Raw genomic sequence first — 18658 nt, forward strand, 5'->3', positions numbered from 1 at the left:
TGTGACTGTAGTCGCTGATGTAGTGATAGTTGGCTCTTCTGTGACCGTAGTCACTGAGTAGTGAAAGTTGTCTCTTCTGTGAGAGCAGTCGCTGATGTAGTGATAGTTGGCTCTTCTGTGACCGCAGTCACTGACGTAGTGAAAGTTGTCTCTTCTGTGACAGCAGTCGCTGCTGTAGTCATAGTTGGCTCTTCTGTGACCGTAGTCGCTGCTGTAGTCAAAGTTGTCTCTTCTGAGACCGCAGTCGCTGCTGTAGTCATAGTTGTCTCTTCTGTGACCGCAGTCACTGACGGAGTGAAAGTTGTCTCTTCTGTGACAGCAGTCGCTGCTGTAGTCATAGTTGTCTCTTCTGTGACCGCAGTCGCTGCTGTAGTTATAGTTGTCTCTTCTGTGACCGTAGTCGCTGCTGTAGTCATAGTTGTCTCTTCTGTGACTGTACTCGCCGATGTAGTCATAGTTGGATCTTCTGTGACTGTAGTCGTTGCTGTAGTCATAGATGGCTCTTCTGTGACCGTAGTCGGTGCTGTAGTCATAGTTGTCTCTTCTGTGACCGTAGTCGCTGCTGTAGTCATAGTTGTCTCTTCTGTGACCGTAGTCGCTGCTGTAGTCATAGTTGTCTCTTCTGTGACCGTAGTTGCTGCTGTAGTCATAGTTGGCTCTTCTGTGACTGTACTCGCTGATGAAGTCATAGTTGGCTCTTCTGTGACTGTAGTCGCTGATGTAGTCATAGTTGGCTCTTCTGTGACTGTAGTCGCTGCTGTAGTCATAGTTGTCTGTTCTGTGACCGTAGTCGCTGCTGTAGTTATAGTTGTCTCTTCTGTGACCGCAGTCGCTGCTGTAGTCATAGTTGTTTCGTCTGTGACCGCAGTCGCTGCTGTAGTCATAGTTGTCTCTTCTGTGACCGCAGTCGCTGCTGTAGTCATAGTTGGCTCTTCTGTGACTGTACTCGCTGATGAAGTCATAGTTGGCTCTTCTGTGACTGTACTCGCTGATGAAGTCATAGTTGGCTCTTCTGTGACTGTACTCGCTGATGTAGTCATAGTTGTTTCTTCTGTGACCGCGGTTGCTGCTGTAGTTATAGTTGTCTCGTCTGTGACTGTAGTCGCTGCTGTAGTCATAGTTGGCTCTTCTGTGACCGTAGTCACTGACATAGTGAAAGTTGTCTCTTCTGTGACCGCAGTCGCTGCTGTAGTCATAGTTGTCTCGTCTGTGACCGCAGTCGCTGCTGTAGTTATAGTTGTCTCGTCTGTGACCGCAGTCGCTGCTGTAGTCATAGTTGTTTCTTCTGTGACTGCAGTCACTGCTGCAGTCATAGTTGTCTCTTCTGTGACCGTAGTGCCTGCTGTAGTCATAGTTGTCTCCTCTGTGACCATAGTCGCTGCTGTAGTTATAGTTGTCTTTTCTGTGACCGCAGTCGCTGCTGTAGTCATAGTTGTCTCTTCTGTGACTGTACTCGATGATGAAGTCATAGTTGGCTCTTCTGTGACTGTAGTCGCTGATGTAGTCATAGTTGTCTCTTCTGTGACTGTAGTCGCTGATGTAGACATAGTTGGCTCTTCTGTGACCGTAGTCGCTGATGTAATCATAGTTGTCTCTTTTGTGACCGTAGTTGCTGATGTAGTCCTAGTTGGCTCTTCTGTGGCTGTACTCGCTGATGTAGTCACAGTTGTCTCTTCAGCGACCGTTGTCGCTGATGCAGTCATAGTTGTCTCTTCTGTGACCGCGGTTGCTGCTGTAGACATAGTTGTCTCTTCTGTGACTGCAGTTGCTGCTGTAGTTATAGTTGTCTCGTCTGTGACTGTAGTCGCTGCTGTAGTCATAGTTGTCTCTTCTGTGACCGCAGTCGCTGCTGTAGTTATAGTTGTCTCTTCTGTGACCGTAGTCGCTGCTGTAGTCATAGTTGTCTCTTCTGTGACTGTACTCGCTGATGTAGTCATAGTTGGCTCTTCTGTGACTGTAGTCGTTGCTGTAGTCATAGATGGCTCTTCTGTGACCGTAGTCGGTGCTGTAGTCATAGTTGTCTCTTCTGTGACCGTAGTCGCTGCTGTAGTCATAGTTGTCTCTTCTGTGACCGTAGTCGCTGCTGTAGTCATAGTTGTCTCTTCTGTGACCGTAGTTGCTGCTGTAGTCATAGTTGGCTCTTCTGTGACTGTACTCGCTGATGAAGTCATAGTTGGCTCTTCTGTGACTGTAGTCGCTGATGTAGTCATAGTTGGCTCTTCTGTGACTGTAGTCGCTGCTGTAGTCATAGTTGTCTGTTCTGTGACCGTAGTCGCTGCTGTAGTTATAGTTGTCTCTTCTGTGACCGCAGTCGCTGCTGTAGTCATAGTTGTTTCGTCTGTGACCGCAGTCGCTGCTGTAGTTATAGTTGTCTCTTCTGTGACCGCAGTCGCTGCTGTAGTCATAGTTGGCTCTTCTGTGACTGTACTCGCTGATGAAGTCATAGTTGGCTCTTCTGTGACTGTACTCGCTGATGAAGTCATAGTTGGCTCTTCTGTGACTGCAGTCGCTGATGTAGTCATAGTTGGCTCTTCTGTGACTGTAGTCGCTGCTGTAGTTATAGTTGTCTCTTCTGTGACCACAGTCGCTGCTGTAGTCATAGTTGTCTCTTCTGTGACCGCAGTCGCTGCTGTAGTCATAGTTGGCTCTTCTGTGACTGTACTCGCTGATGTAGTCATAGTTGTTTCTTCTGTGACCGCGGTTGCTGCTGTAGTTATAGTTGTCTCGTCTGTGACTGTAGTCGCTGCTGTAGTCATAGTTGGCTCTTCTGTGACCGTAGTCACTGACATAGTGAAAGTTGTCTCTTCTGTGACCGTAGTCGCTGATGTAATCATAGTTGTCTCTTTTGTGACCGCAGTCGCTGCTGTAGTCATAGTTGGCTCTTCTGTGACCATAGTTGCTGATGTAGTCATAGTTGGCTCTTCTGTGACTGTACTCTCTGATGTAGTCACAGTTGTCTCTTCAGTGACCGTTGTCGCTGATGCAGTCATAGTTGTCTCTTCTGTGACCGCAGTCACTGCTGTAGTCATAGTTGTCTCTTCTTTGACCGCAGTCGCTGATGCAGTTATGGTTGTCTCTTCTGTGACCGCAGCCGCTGATGGAGTCATGGTTGTCTGTTCTGTGACCGCGGTCGCTGCTGTAGTTATAGTTGTCTCTTCAGTGACCGTAGTCGCTGATGTAGTGAAAGTTGTCTCTTCTGTGACTGTATTTGCTGATGTAGTCATAGTTGTCTCTTCTGTGACAGTAGTCGCTGCTGTAGTCATAGTTGTCTCTTCTGTGACCGTAGTCGCTGCTGTAGTCATAGTTGTCTCTTCTGTGACCGCAGTCGCTGCTGTAGTCATAGTTGTCTCCTCTGTGACCATAGTCGCTGCTGTAGTCATAGTTGTCTCTTCTGTGACTGTACTCGCTGATGAAGCCATAGTTGGCTCTTCTGTGACTGTAGTCGCTGATATAGTCATAGTTGGCTCTTCTGTGACTGTACTTGCTGATGTAGTCATAGTTGTCTCTTCTCTGACCGTAGTCGCTGCTGTAGTCATAGTTGTCTCTTCTGTGACCGCAGTTGCTAATGCAGTCATGTTTTTCTCTTCTGTGACCGCAGCCGCTGATGGAGTCATGGTTGTCTCTTCTGTGACCACAGTCGCTGCTGTAGTTATAGTTTTCTGTTCTCTGACCGCAGTCGCTGCTGTAGTCATAGTTGGCTCTTCTTTAACCGTAGTCGCTGACGTAGTGAAAGTTGTCTCGTCTGTGACCGCAGTCGCTGCTGTAGTCATAGTTGTCTCTTCTGTGACCGCAGTCACGGCTGTAGTTATAGTTGTCTCTTCTGTGACCGCAGTCGCTGTTGTAGTCATAGTTGTCTCTTCTGTGACTGTAGTCGCTGCTGTAGTCATAGTTGTCTCTTCTGTGACCGCAGTCGCTGCTGTAGTCATAGTTGGCTCTTCTGTGACTGTACTCGCTGATGAAGACATAGTTGGCTCTTCTGTGACTGTAGTCGCTGATGTAGTCATAGTTGGCTCTTCTGTGACTGTACTTGCTGATGTAGTCATAGTTGTCTCTTCTGCGAACGTTGTCGCTGATGCAGTCATAGTTGTCTCTTCTGTGACTGCAGTCACTGCTGTAGTCATAGTTGTCTCTTCTGTGACCGCAGTCGCTGCTGTAGTCATAGTTGTCTCTTCTGTGACCGCAGTTGCTGATGCAGTCATGGTTGACTCTTCTGTGACCGCAGTCCCTGCTGTAGTCATAGTTGGCTCTTCTGTGACCGTAGTCGCTGATGTAGTCATAGTTGTCTCTTCTGTGACTGTACTCGCTGATATTGTCACAGTTGTCTCTTCTGCGAACGTTGTCGCTGATGCAGTCATAGTTGTCTCTTCTGTGACTGCAGTCACTGCTGTAGTCATAGTTGTCTCTTCTGTGACCGCAGTCGCTGACGTAATGAATGTTGTCTCTTCTGTTACCGCAGTCGCTGCTGTAGTCATAGTTGTCTCTTCTTTGACTGTAGTCGCTGATGTAGTCATAGTTGGCTCTTCTGTGACTGTACTTTTTGATGTAGTCATAGTTATCTCTTTTGTGACCGTAGTCGCTGCTGTAGACATAGTTGGCTCTTCTGTGACCGTAGTCGCTGCTGTAGTCATAGTTGGCTCTTCTGTGACCGTAGTCGCTGATGTAGTCATAGTTGGCTCTTCTGTGACTGTAGTCGCTGCTGTAGACATAGTTGGCTCTTCTGTGACTGTACTCGCTGATGAAGTCATAATTGGCTCTTCTGTGACTGTAGTCACTGATGTAGTCATAGTTGTCTCTTCTGTGACTGTACTTGCTGATGTAATCATAGTTGTCTCTTTTGTGACCGCAGTCGCTGCTGTAGTCATAATTGGCTCTTCGGTGACCGTAGTTGCTGATGTAGTCATAGTTGGCTCTTCTGTGACTGTACTCGCTGATGTAGTCACAGTTGTCTCTTCAGTGACCGTTGTCGCTGATGCAGTCATAGTTGTCTCTTCTGTGACCGCAGTCGCTGATGCAGTCATGGTTGTCTCTTCTGTGACCGCAGCCGCTGATGGAGTCATGGTTGTCTCTTCTGTGACCGCGGTCGCTGCTGTAGTTATAATTGTCTCTTCAGTGACCGTAGTCGCTGATGTAGTGAAAGTTGTCTCTTCTGTGACTGTATTTGCTGATGTAGTCATAGTTGTCTCTTCTGTGACCGTAGTCACTGCTGTAGTCATAATTGTCTCTTCAGTGACCGTAGTCGCTGCTGTAGTCATAGTTGGCTCTTCTGTGACTGTAGTCGCTGCTGTAGTCATAGTTGGCTCTTCTGTGACCGTAGTCGCTTCTGTAGTCATAGTTGTCTCTTCTGAGACCGTAGTCGCTGATGTAGTCATAGTTGGCTCTTCTGTGACTGTACTCGCTGATGTAGTCATAGTTGTCTCTTCTTTGACCGCAGTAGCTGACGTAGTGAAAGTTGTCTCTTCTGTTACCGCAGTCGCTGCTGTAGTCATAGTTGTCTCTTCTGTGACCGTAGTCGCTGATGTAGTGATAGTTGGCTCTTCTGTGAACATAGTCGCTGCTGTAGTCATAGTTGTCTCTTCTGTGACCGCAGTCGCTGCTGTAGTCATAGTTGTCTCTTCTGTGACTGTATTTGTTGATGTAGTCATACTTGTCTCTTCTGTGACCGTAGTCGCTGCTGTAGTCATAGTTGGCTCTTCTGTGACCGTAGTCGCTGATGTAGTCATAGTTGGCTCTTCTGTGACTGTAGTCGCTGCTGTAGACATATTTGGCTCTTCTGTGACTGTACTCGCTGATGAAGTCATAGTTGGCTCTTCTGTGACAGTAGTCACTGATGTAGTCATAGTTGGCTCTTCTGTGACTGTACTTGCTGATGTAGTCATAGTTGTCTCTTCTGTGACCATAGTCGCTGCTGTAGACATAGTTGGCTCTTCTGTGACCGTAGTCGCTGATGTAATCATAGTTGTCTCTTTTGTGACCGCAGTCGCTGCTGTAGTCATAGTTGCCTCTTCTGTGACCATAGTTGCTGATGTAGTCATAGTTGGCTCTTCTGTGACTGTACTCTCTGATGTAGTCACAGTTGTCTCTTCAGTGACCGTTGTCGCTGATGCAGTCATAGTTGTCTCTTCTGTGACCGCAGTCACTGCTGTAGTCATAGTTGTCTCTTCTTTGACCGCAGTCGCTGATGCAGTTATGGTTGTCTCTTCTGTGACCGCAGCCGCTGATGTAGTCATAGTTGTCTCTTCTTTGACCGCAGTAGCTGACGTAGTGAAAGTTGTCTCTTCTGTTACCGCAGTCGCTGCTGTAGTCATAGTTGTCTCTTCTGTGACTGTACTTGCTGATGAAATCATAGTTGGCTCTTCTGTGACTGTAGTCGCTGATGTAGTGATAGTTGGCTCTTCTGTGAACATAGTCGCTGCTGTAGTCATAGTTGTCTCTTCTGTGACCGCAGTCGCTGCTGTAGTCATAGTTGTCTCTTCTGTGACTGTATTTGTTGATGTAGTCATACTTGTCTCTTCTGTGACCGTAGTCGCTGCTGTAGTCATAGTTGGCTCTTCTGTGACCGTAGTCGCTGATGTAGTCATAGTTGGCTCTTCTGTGACTGTAGTCGCTGCTGTAGACATATTTGGCTCTTCTGTGACTGTACTCGCTGATGAAGTCATAGTTGGCTCTTCTGTGACAGTAGTCACTGATGTAGTCATAGTTGGCTCTTCTGTGACTGTACTTGCTGATGTAGTCATAGTTGTCTCTTCTGTGACCATAGTCGCTGCTGTAGACATAGTTGGCTCTTCTGTGACCGTAGTCGCTGATGTAATCATAGTTGTCTCTTTTGTGACCGCAGTCGCTGCTGTAGTCATAGTTGGCTCTTCTGTGACCATAGTTGCTGATGTAGTCATAGTTGGCTCTTCTGTGACTGTACTCTCTGATGTAGTCACAGTTGTCTCTTCAGTGACCGTTGTCGCTGATGCAGTCATAGTTGTCTCTTCTGTGACCGCAGTCACTGCTGTAGTCATAGTTGTCTCTTCTTTGACCGCAGTCGCTGATGCAGTTATGGTTGTCTCTTCTGTGACCGCAGCCGCTGATGGAGTCATGGTTGTCTGTTCTGTGACCGCGGTCGCTGCTTTAGTTATAGTTGTCTCTTCAGTGACCGTAGTCGCTGATGTAGTGAAAGTTGTCTCTTCTGTGACTGTATTTGCTGATGTAGTCATAGTTGTCTCTTCTGTGACCGTAGTCGCTGCTGTAGTCATAGTTGGCTCTTCTGTGACCGCAGTTGCTGCTGTAGTCATAGTTGGCTCTTCTGTGACTGTAGTCGCTGCTGTAGTCATAGTTGGCTCTTCTGTGACCGTAGTCGCTGCTGTAGTCATAGTTGTCTCTTCTGAGACTGCAGTCGCTGCTGTAGTCATAGTTGACTCTTCTGTGACTGTAGTTGCTGATGTAGTCATAGTTGTCTCTTCTGTGACCGCAATCGCTGCTGTAGTCATAGTTGGCTCTTCTGTGACTTCAGTCAGTGATGTAGTCATAGTTGGCTCTTCTGTGACTGTACTCGCTGATGTAGTCACAGTTGTCTCTTCAGCGACCATTGTCACTGATGCAGTCATAGTTGTCTCTTCTGTGACCGGAGTCACTGCTGTAGTCATAGTTGTCTCTTCTGTGACCGCAGTCGCTGATGCAGTCATGGTTGTCTCTTCTGTGACCACAGTCGCTGCTGTAGTGAAAGTTGTCTCTTCTGTGACCGCATTCGCTGCTGTAGTCATAGTTGTCTCTTCTGTGACCGCAGTCGCTGCTGTAGTCATAGTTGTCTCTTCTGTGACCGCAGTCGCTGCTGTAGTTATAATTGTCTCGTTTGTGACCGCAGTCGCTGCTGTAGTCATAGTTGTCTCTTCTGTGACCGCAGTCACTGCTGCAGTCATAGTTGTCTCTTCTGTGACCGTAGTGCCTGCTGTAGTCATAGTTGTCTCCTCTGTGACCATAGTCGCTGCTGCAGTCATAGTTGTCTCTTCTGTGACCGCAGTCGCTGCTGTAGTCATAGTTGGCTCTTCTGTGACTGTAGTCGCTGATTTAGTCATAGTTGGCTCTTCTGTGACTGTACTTGCTGATGCAGTCATAGTTGGCTCTTCTGTGACCGTAGTCACTGCTGTAGTCATAGTTGTCTCTTCTGTGACCGCAGTTGCTGATGCAGTCATGTTTTTCTCTTCTGTGACCGCAGCCGCTGATGGATTCATGGTTGTCTCTTCTGTGACCACAGTCGCTGCTGTAGTTATAGTTTTCTCTTCTGTGACTGCAGTTGCTGCTGTAGTCATAGTTGGCTCTTCTGTAACCGTAGTCGCTGACGTAGTGAAAGTTGTCTCGTCTGTGACCGCAGTCACGGCTGTAGTCATAGTTGTGTCTTCTGTGACCGCAGTCGCTGTTGTAGTCATAGCTGTCTCTTCTGTGACCGTAGTCGCTGCTGTAGTCATAGTTGTCTCTTCTGTGACCGCAGTCGCTGCTGTAGTCATAGTTGGCTCTTCTGTGACTGTACTCGCTGATGAAGTCATAGTTGGCTCTTCTGTGACTGTACTCGCTGATGTAGTCATAGTTGGCTCTTCTGTGACCGTAGTCGCTGCTGTAGACATAGTTGGCTCTTCTGTGACCGTAGTCGCTGATGTAATCATAGTTGTCTCTTTTGTGACCGCAGTCGCTGCTGTAGTCATAGTTGGCTCTTTTGTGACCGTAGTTGCTGATGTAGTCCTAGTTGGCTCTTCTGTGGCTGTACTCGCTGATGTAGTCACAGTTGTCTCTTCAGCGACCGTTGTCGCTGATGCAGTCATAGTTGTCTCTTCTGTGACCGCGGTTGCTGCTGTAGACATAGTTGTCTCTTCTGTGACTGCAGTCGCTGCTGTAGTTATAGTTGTCTCGTCTGTGACTGTAGTCGCTGATGTAGTTATAGTTGTCTCTTCTGTGTCCGCGGTCGCTGCTGTAGTTATAGTTGTCTCGTCTGTGACCGTAGTCTCTGCTGTAGTCATAGTTGGCTCTTCTGTGACCGTAGTCACTGACGTAGTGAAAGTTGTCTCGTCTGTGACCGCAGTCGCTGCTGTAGTCATAGTTGTCTCTTCTGTGACCGAAGTCACGGCTGTAGTCATAGTTGTGTCTTCTGTGACCGCAGTCGCTGTTGTAGTCATAGTTGTCTCTTCTGTGACCGTAGTCGCTGCTGTAGTCATAGTTGTCTCTTCTGTGACCGCAGTCGCTGCTGTAGTCATAGTTGTCTCCTCTGTGACCATAGTCGCTGCTGTAGTTATAGTTGTCTCTTCTGTGACCGCAGTCGCTGCTGTAGTCATAGTTGTCTCTTCTGTGACTGTACTCGCTGATGAAGTCATAGTTGGCTCTTCTGTGACTGTAGTCGCTGATATAGTCATAGTTGGCTCTTCTGTGACTGTACTTGCTGATGTAGTCATAGTTGTCTCTTCTCTGACCGTAGTCGCTGCTGTAGACATAGTTGGCTCTTCTGTGACCGTAGTCGCTGATGTTGTCATAGTTGTCTGTTCTGTGACTGTACTTGCCGATGTAGTCACAGTTGTCTCTTCAGCGACCGTTGTCGCTGATGCAGTCATAGTTGGCTCTTCTGTGACCGCAGTTGCTAATGCAGTCATGTTTTTCTCTTCTGTGACCGCAGCCGCTGATGGAGTCATGGTTGTCTCTTCTGTGACCACAGTCGCTGCTGTAGTTATAGTTTTCTGTTCTCTGACCGCAGTCGCTGCTGTAGTCATAGTTGGCTCTTCTTTAACCGTAGTCGCTGACGTAGTGAAAGTTGTCTCGTCTGTGACCGCAGTCGCTGCTGTAGTCATAGTTGTCTCTTCTGTGACCGCAGTCACGGCTGTAGTTATAGTTGTCTCTTCTGTGACCGCAGTCGCTGTTGTAGTCATAGTTGTCTCTTCTGTGACTGTAGTCGCTGCTGTAGTCATAGTTGTCTCTTCTGTGACCGCAGTCGCTGCTGTAGTCATAGTTGGCTCTTCTGTGACTGTACTCGCTGATGAAGACATAGTTGGCTCTTCTGTGACTGTAGTCGCTGATGTAGTCATAGTTGGCTCTTCTGTGACTGTACTTGCTGATGTAGTCATAGTTGTCTCTTCTGCGAACGTTGTCGCTGATGCAGTCATAGTTGTCTCTTCTGTGACTGCAGTCGCTGCTGTAGTCATAGTTGTCTCTTCTGTGACCGCAGTTGCTGATGCAGTCATGGTTGACTCTTCTGTGACCGCAGTCCCTGCTGTAGTCATAGTTGGCTCTTCTGTGACCGTAGTCGCTGATGTAGTCATAGTTGTCTCTTCTGTGACTGTACTCGCTGATATTGTCACAGTTGTCTCTTCTGCGAACGTTGTCGCTGATGCAGTCATAGTTGTCTCTTCTGTGACTGCAGTCACTGCTGTAGTCATAGTTGTCTCTTCTGTGACCGCAGTCGCTGACGTAATGAATGTTGTCTCTTCTGTTACCGCAGTCGCTGCTGTAGTCATAGTTGTCTCTTCTTTGACTGTAGTCGCTGATGTAGTCATAGTTGGCTCTTCTGTGACTGTACTTTTTGATGTAGTCATAGTTATCTCTTTTGTGACCGTAGTCGCTGCTGTAGACCTAGTTGGCTCTTCTGTGACCGTAGTCGCTGATGTAATCATAGTTGTCTCTTCTGTGACCGTAGTCGCTGCTGTAGTCATAGTTGGCTCTTCTGTGACAGCAGTTGCAGCTGTAGTCACGTCTGTAGTCACATCTGTAGTCACGTTTGCCCCTTCTCTGACAGCAGTTGCAGCTGTAGTCACGTTTGTAGTCACAGCATTTTCAGTGATTTCTGATAATTGTTTAGCAATATCTTCCGTAACTCGTTCATAATGAATTGGCTTACCATTTTTGTCAAGATCAACCACAACATAATCATTTCTCATTAAAATTTTTATTTCCTCTTTCGAGTCAGTGAAATCATAAATTTCCATTTTTGCCATGGTTCTGTATTTAATTCTGTATTTGGAAGCTTTATTTTGAAATTTGGGTTCAAATTTGAAGCTTTCATTGAAATGTTCTGAAATCCACACTTTCTGCCAATAGTTGTTATCAGGTGGAGGTGCGAGGATGTCCCATAAATTGCTTAAATCTTGAAATGTTGGAGCACGTCTGTATCTGGTTTGCAGTTTTATGCAAATACACAAAATTTCTGACTGTGTACTGATGGAATTTATAGTAATGTTTGAATAGAATCCTCTAGGAAAATATTGGCTTTCTTTGTCTTGTTGAAAGACCATGAAACTGCAGGTTTTTTCCACCTAAGAAGAAAAGGTAAGATTTAATGTTACAGTTCATGAGATAATGAGATATATGACAAAAGTACTTCACAGGTAGCCTTGAGAAAGTATTCCACCCTTCATCAGTTGCGTAATTGAATCTATTGTTAGCTTCATTACACTGTCCAAACAGCCTCTAAATGTGAGTGTAGGAAATTTGTAAAATCATTAATAAAATGGAAATGAAATACATTTTACTCAAAATGTCTTGTTGGCAGGAAAAAGTTGCTGAAAAGTTATTACACTGCTGTACTAGTCAATGGTTGGGGAAGTGTTTTAGTGCCTCTCTGTGATGACACCATGACATGCCACTTACCCACCAGTCAAATCCTTCTGGTGGGAATGTAGACTAGTAAGAATGAGTTTAAATACCTAAGTGCAGAGACCATGGCTGCTGCTCTACACAAGCATCAATGTCTTGATCTTGTTAAGTTAAAAAGTGAAGGAAAAAAAAAGTTATAGCGATTTTAGTTTATGAAAACAATCAAATAAAAACTCAAAAACTTTTATAAAATGAAAACCTAAATGGTCCGTGTAACGCTTTGCAGTTCTTTGTTCAATTTGCACCATCGAAATGAACTAAATGAAAAGTTGGCTTCAAACTTTCATTTTTTCATTTTTTAGAATACTTCACAAACGGATAATTGTCACTCAGTTTAATTTTCGATTCTACATGTTTGGGTTGTTGCGTCCGAATCTGATTTTTGAACAAACATAAAATATGACTCATTATTCTGATTTTCCATTAATAATGAGCGCTCGCGGGTGGATCGTACCACCAGTGTCGCCGGGGGTGGAGCGTGTGTTGATATTCATCCAGAGCGCTGTACAGTTATGGATAGATCTACCCAAGTTATGGATAGGTCTGCCCAAGCAATAATTTAGCGCCTGCCCTACACTATTATGTACAGTACGTTGAGCTGTTCATAGAGTTTACTTTGGACTTAAGTAGCATATAAAGAATACGGTCAGTGCTTAACTCAGTAAAGTTGGCAATATTTTTTCTCGTACGGTGACCGGGAGGGGACATGTTCGGTTCACTTAGTTTTGTCGTGGCCACGACATATTAATTCGTGGGAACGTGATAATAAGTTGTGGCCATGAGATCGTTTTGTCCTTATGTCGTGACCTCGAGATCAGAGGGAACCAGATATTTTTCTCGTGGCCACGACTTCATTATGTTGAGAGAAGGACATCTATTTCTCATGGCCACGAGTTACATGTGTAAACAACACGCGCTACCATAGCAACCTGGAATTAAAGGTACAATATGTAAAATTTTTGCAGTAAAATATCCAAAAACCACTAGGCTAGTGTTATATATTTTGTCCAGCTGATTACTAACAATATCTCTAATGTTTTTAACTACTTGTAAATCATGAGAAAATTCCCATTCTAAACAGTGACACGGGGCAGTGCAGTCGCCTGTCAATGACGTCAGTTACCCTTTGTTACCGCCTTTACTGACGTAGAAACCACATGACAACAGTGCCGTGGACAAATGCGGAAGTAGTGTCTAGCGTCCAGCAAACCACTAGCTAACTTCAAGCAGTTCCTTATTTACTTCTTGCACGTTATATGGTGGATTGTGTTACTTATTTATGGAACATAATTACTGTTTACCATCTGCCGCTGGTTCTGTCGACAAGGACAGCTCCCGTAAACTCATGACCGGAAAAGCGGAAGCGGCGCCGGCGACTGTGTCATAATAAAAGTCCCGCTGCTCGTGAGGCGTGTGTTGATCAATCGCTCCAGCTCCTCGTTCAGCTCCCGCAACACTCGGTCCTGCTCTGTTTCATACTACAGTAACGTTAATAATCGCATCCACGAACATGAGTTCTTCCAGACTCCAATCCCTATTCTTTTGCACCGTCCGTTGAGATGGAGACCACATGTCCCAAGTTTCCGCTCTAAAACTTGGCGTCATCAAACTACGCCTTTGTTTTGAATAGGCTTCTAGCGACCTCTAGCGGAAAAAAAATATCACAAATTGTACCTTTAAGAATGATAAAATAAGTGCGGAATTAAGAAATTATTATTATTTGAATGCTGTCTATATATCGCGCGCAATGTAATAAGCTATAAATAGCCTATTGCGTGCGATGTTGCCACTATAGCATTCGGATGAAGTTTGTTATTATCAATTTGATAACAAACGTCATTTAATGATAATGAACATTTATCCATCCCATCTCAGCCTTTTAATCTGATCGTGTCTTTATTATAATAATAATAATTATTATTATTATAAATATGCCTATTAAACCTAAATAAAATGATGAAAAAAATTAAGTTTTTGTCTAGGCTATATCAGTGAATGGATTTTTTTTTAGCTTAAATATTCTTTTAACAACCAATTAATAATAATAAATTATTTGAACTTCATTCAAATGCTGTCACGGGCACGAGGGTCTACAAATGATAACAGACCCTCATTTATCCTATCTTCATGGCTACAATACAGTCATAAAGTCACATTTTTTGGCATGATCTGGCATTTAAAGTATTTACAAAATATAGCTAATGTAACGGAGGCCAGCTAGTAGTTGCTGTGCGAGTAAACCTCACTCATCTGATCTCAAGAGATGCTCTAGCGACTGACGCTAGGGGGTGCAGCCTTTAGCCTCCTCGTTAGAGCGTCCGACTCCCACGCCGGAGACCTGGGTTCGAGGCCCGCACAGAGCGGGGCGAGTAGGACCTGGGTGAGGGGTTACATTGGTGCCGTGACCCGGATGGGAGTGAGGTTTAGGGGGGTGAGTGTAATGGAGGCCAGCTAGTAGTTGCTGTGCGAGTAAACCTCACTCCTCTGATCTCAAGAGATGCTCTAGCTACTGACGCTAGGGGTTGCAGCCTTTAGCCTCCTCGTTAGAGCGTCCAACTCCCATGCCGGAGACCTGGGTTCGAGGCCTGCACAGAGTGGGGCGAGTAGGACCTGGGTGAGGGGTTACACTAACAACATAATATAGGCCTACAGAAAGGATACAATCAATCAATCAATCAATCAAACTTTATTTCTATAGCACCTTCCAACAACCAAAGCTGAACCAAAGTGCTGTACAACATTAAAAACAAGATAAAAAATAATAATAATAAATAATAATAAAAGTACAAATAGGTCAGCAAAGCACATTACAACATTAAGATAAAGAGAAGTGTCACAGGACCACTAAGTGTTAAAAGCTATTCTAAATAAGTGGGTTTTAAGTTTGGCTTTGAACAAAGGCAGGTCAGTGATGGAGCGTAAGTCAATGGGCAGAGAGTTCCAGAGTTTTGGACCGGCCACTGCAAAAGAACGGACGCCCCACTGTTTGCACCGGGACCGCGGGATCTCCAGCAGATGTTGCCCAGCAGATCGTAGAGCTCTGCTGGGTCGGTGATGGCTCAAAATCTCACACAAATAGGAAGGTGCAAGGCCATTGACTACATTAAAAACAAATGTCAAAATTTTAAAATGAATTCCGAACTGGACAGGGAGCCAGTGCAGGGAGTATAGGACAGGTGTGATGTGCTTGTGTTTCCGACTGTTAGTGAGCAGGTGGGCCGTAGCATTTTGCACAAGCTGCAAATGGTGAAGACCAGCTTGGTTTACTCCAACATAGAGCGCATTACAGTAGTCTATGCGGGAACTAACAAAAGCATGGATAGCTTTCTCCAGGTCACAACGGCTCAAGAAGGGTTTAACCTTTGCTAGGAGGCGGAGCTGAAAGAAGCTTGCCCTGACCACAGAATCAACTTGCTTATCAAATTTCAGACTGCTGTCTAATTTCACCCCCAAATTTTTCACAACGTGGTTAAAATGGGGGGTCAACGCAACAAGATCAGGAGCTGAAACACTGGGCAGGTTGGATGTGCCAAAAACAATACATTCAGTTTTGTCCTCATTCAAACAGAGAAAGTTCTGAGACAGCCACAATTTGATGTCATCTAAACATCTGTTTATGGATTCAAGACTGTCAGAAGAATTGGGGACAACCGGCAGATAGATTTGTAAGTCATCTGCATACAGATGGAAGGACACATTGTGACTTGAAATAATTGAACCTAAAGGCAGTATGTACAGAGAGAATAGAACAGGGCCCAAAATGGATCCCTGTGGCACACCAGAGGTTATAGGGGCTGAAGAGGAGGAGATGTCATCAATCATAACAGAGAATGTCCTATCTGTTAAATATGACCTAAACCACTGATACACGAAATGAAGGGGAAAATAAAGCAAATAGGGCTAAATAACAATGAATAAAAAACATTTAACCAATAATGATAGCCTAATAATAATAATAAATAATGTAAAAAAAATATGAAATAAAAAAAATAGTCAGTGAATGGATTTAAAAGACTGTTGGATGTGATAAAAATATACATGGCATATTCTAATATTTATTAATAAACTTCATTCGAATGCCGCTGTAGGCAATTCCGCGCTTTTTCTTAATTAAAAATAAATATTATTATAATCTTATTCATTTCTGATAGTTCCAGGTTGCTGTGGTAGCGCAGGTTGTTTACAAATGTAACTCGGGGCAATGAGAAATAGATGTCCTTCTCTCAACATAATGAAGAAATATCTCGTTCCCTCACCATATGATCTCGAGGCCACAACTTTACATCACATGGCCACGAGATTGTTTTGTCGAGGTAACGACATCCTTATGTCGTGGCCACGCGATGTAAAGTCGTGGCCTCGAGATCATATGTGAGGGAACGACTTATTATCACGTTCCCACAAATTAATATCTTGTGGCCACGACATATTATCACGTTCCCACGAGTTTATATGTCGTGGCCACGACAAAACTAAGTGAACCGAACATGTCCCCTCCCGGTCACCGTACAAAACAATGTAAAACATGAAAATATGTTTAGCAGATGTTTGTAGACAATTTTGCAGATGAAGCGTTCTTTAACAGAGGTGTGTGCGGTCTTATCATTATCTGTTTGAATTGAAATCAATTTTTTGTTGCTGCTTGTTACACAAAAATACAAATGAATAAAAAACTATATCTCATATTCTGATAATTTATCAATAATGTTATTTAATGATATTATAGATTACACTTTTGCAGAATGTGCCATGTTTGCTGAGATTTGACCAGCGGGTGTCGCTATAGCGTGTCACTCCCTTCTGCTCCGCTGCTTTGCGCATGCGTAGAAGTTTCTCATTATTATGAGAAACTTTGTCATTATTATGAGATGTTAAGTCATTATTACGAGAAAGTTTCACATTATTATGAGAAAATAAATCATTATTGGTAGTTTTTTGTTATTAATATGAGATGTTAAGTCATTATACGAGAAGCTTTCACATTATTATGAGAAACTATGTCATTATTACGAGAAAAAATATTGCCAACTTTACTGAGTTAAGCACTGACCGTATTCTTTATATGCTACTTAAGTCCAAAGTAAACTCTATGAACAGCTCAACGTACTGTACATAATAGTGTAGGGCAGGCGCTAAATTATTGCTTGGGCAGACCTATCCATAACTTGGGTAGATCTATCCATAACTGTACAGCGCTCTGGATGAATATCAACACACGCTCCACCCCCGGCGACACTGGTGGTACGATCCACCCGCGAGCGCTCATTATTAATGGAAAATCAGAATAATGAGTCATATTTTATGTTTGTTCAAAAATCAGATTCGGACGCAACAACCCAAACATGTAGAATCGAAAATTAAACTGAGTGACAATTATCCGTTTGTGAAGTATTCTAAAAAATGAAAAAATGAAAGTTTGAAGCCAACTTTTCATTTGGTTCATTTTGATGGTGCAAATTGAACAAAGAACTGCAAAGCGTTACACGGACCCTAAATAAATCTTAAAACGTTATGTTCTAACTTTGAGTTTGATATCTCAAAGAGTCAGCTTTCAGTAAGATTTTGTTTGGGTGCAGTACCAAATTTTGCAAATAGATAACAGCAAATACTCACATAAATATTTTAGTACACTACTGTTACAGACCTGGTGGCTTAGAAAACTCACAACGAAGGTTATAGCAGAAAACACAGTCTTTTAATCCAACAGGAGAGCATTACGGGTTACACCAGTAACATCAAACAGTGACTGACAAAGAACACAGAACAGGCAGGAACTTAAATACAGATAATGACAACTAAACGGGAACAACTGACGAGACTTAATTAGAATGTTAGAAAAAAGAAACAAACGCACTACCGTCTGAGGTGCCAGTCAGGAAAGATGAATTCAAATGTATATAAAAAAATATATATGACTGCACACTCAACTTGCGAATAGTTTATTTACCAACGTTTCGGCAAGGCTCTTTGCCGAAACGTTGGTAAATAAACTATTCGCAAGTTGAGTGTGCAGTCATATATATATTTTATATACATGAGACTTAATTAGAAACCATAATGACTAATGAGGACTAATGCAGACAAGACAGAAATGAGGTAAACAGAACATACATGTGACATTACGCCCCCCCGGAAAGGCGCGTCCTCGCGCCGTAACAAAAGGCTTGTTCGACTTGATGCAGCGCCGCAAAGACCGATCGGCGGCTGGCTTGAAGCAGTGCATGCCGGTAAGAAATGTTGTCCGACTTGAGACAGCGCTGACGTCATGTGACTGTGACGTGTGGCTTTAAAGTACCGCGAGAGCGATTCGAGATCAGCCGCCTGAGTTAGCCAGCGCAGTTTCTCAAGAGGAGCTGCACGAGCGCTGATGACGACACAGCTGTTTCATGATTGGCCGGATTCACCGCATGACAACGATCACGTGTGTTTCGTGTTTATTATCACGCCTTCAGCTCCACTAATGCTTAAAAATCTGTGTTTTTATAACAGTTAAAGCTCTTTTCATGAAGTCGCGATGTTGTATTGTGTCATGTTTATCAAAATAAAACGGATAAAAAACAAAGACCCCACTACATTGTTATTTAAATAACATACGCTTATGTTGAACTTTATTCTTGTAAAAACAGACGCTGTAAGCAGTACATGAAGTTTTGAATGAAAAGGTCTCTGAAACAGTGTATTAGTCAAATATTATATTTTGGCCCGCCAACCACTGAAGTAGCGGCTGTAAAACCCTGACCTCATCTTGGCTGGAGGCGCCATGGGCCTGTAGCATGATGGTAGCTGAACAAACTCAGGGTTATAAGATCAGTTTCGAGTTGACAAAACCAAACCACTCCAATCCGGCTTTGTTGGTACCATGATGCTGATCATTAACTTTCTCTGTCAACTCAAGGTTTTGATCCTGAGTTTGTGGAGTGTGTGCACATGAATGCATGAAATCTTGCAACAGGGAGAAACTCTGATTCACGAGTCAGCGAGATTCAAAACTCTTTTGCTGAAGGTTAAGAGATTGAAGTATATGAAGAATTTTAACGCATTTACA

The 18658-nt window shown here is 44.1% G+C and overlaps 1 protein-coding gene across 1 annotated transcript in view; it reads right to left on the reverse strand.

The window, feature by feature from the left end:
• Positions 1-42: 42 nt before the first annotated feature.
• The window catches only part of LOC125270467 (serine-rich adhesin for platelets-like), a 37623-nt gene continuing 19007 nt past the window's right edge, over positions 43-18658 (reverse strand). Inside the window, exon 2 of the mRNA XM_048194100.1 lies at positions 43-11273. Within this exon, the coding sequence (XP_048050057.1) occupies positions 51-11273 (11223 nt within the window). The 3' untranslated portion in view covers positions 43-50. The remainder of the gene's footprint in view (positions 11274-18658) is intronic.

This window comes from Megalobrama amblycephala, linkage group LG1, assembly GCF_018812025.1.
Source record: "Megalobrama amblycephala isolate DHTTF-2021 linkage group LG1, ASM1881202v1, whole genome shotgun sequence".
Classification (NCBI taxonomy): Eukaryota; Metazoa; Chordata; class Actinopteri; order Cypriniformes; family Xenocyprididae; genus Megalobrama; species Megalobrama amblycephala.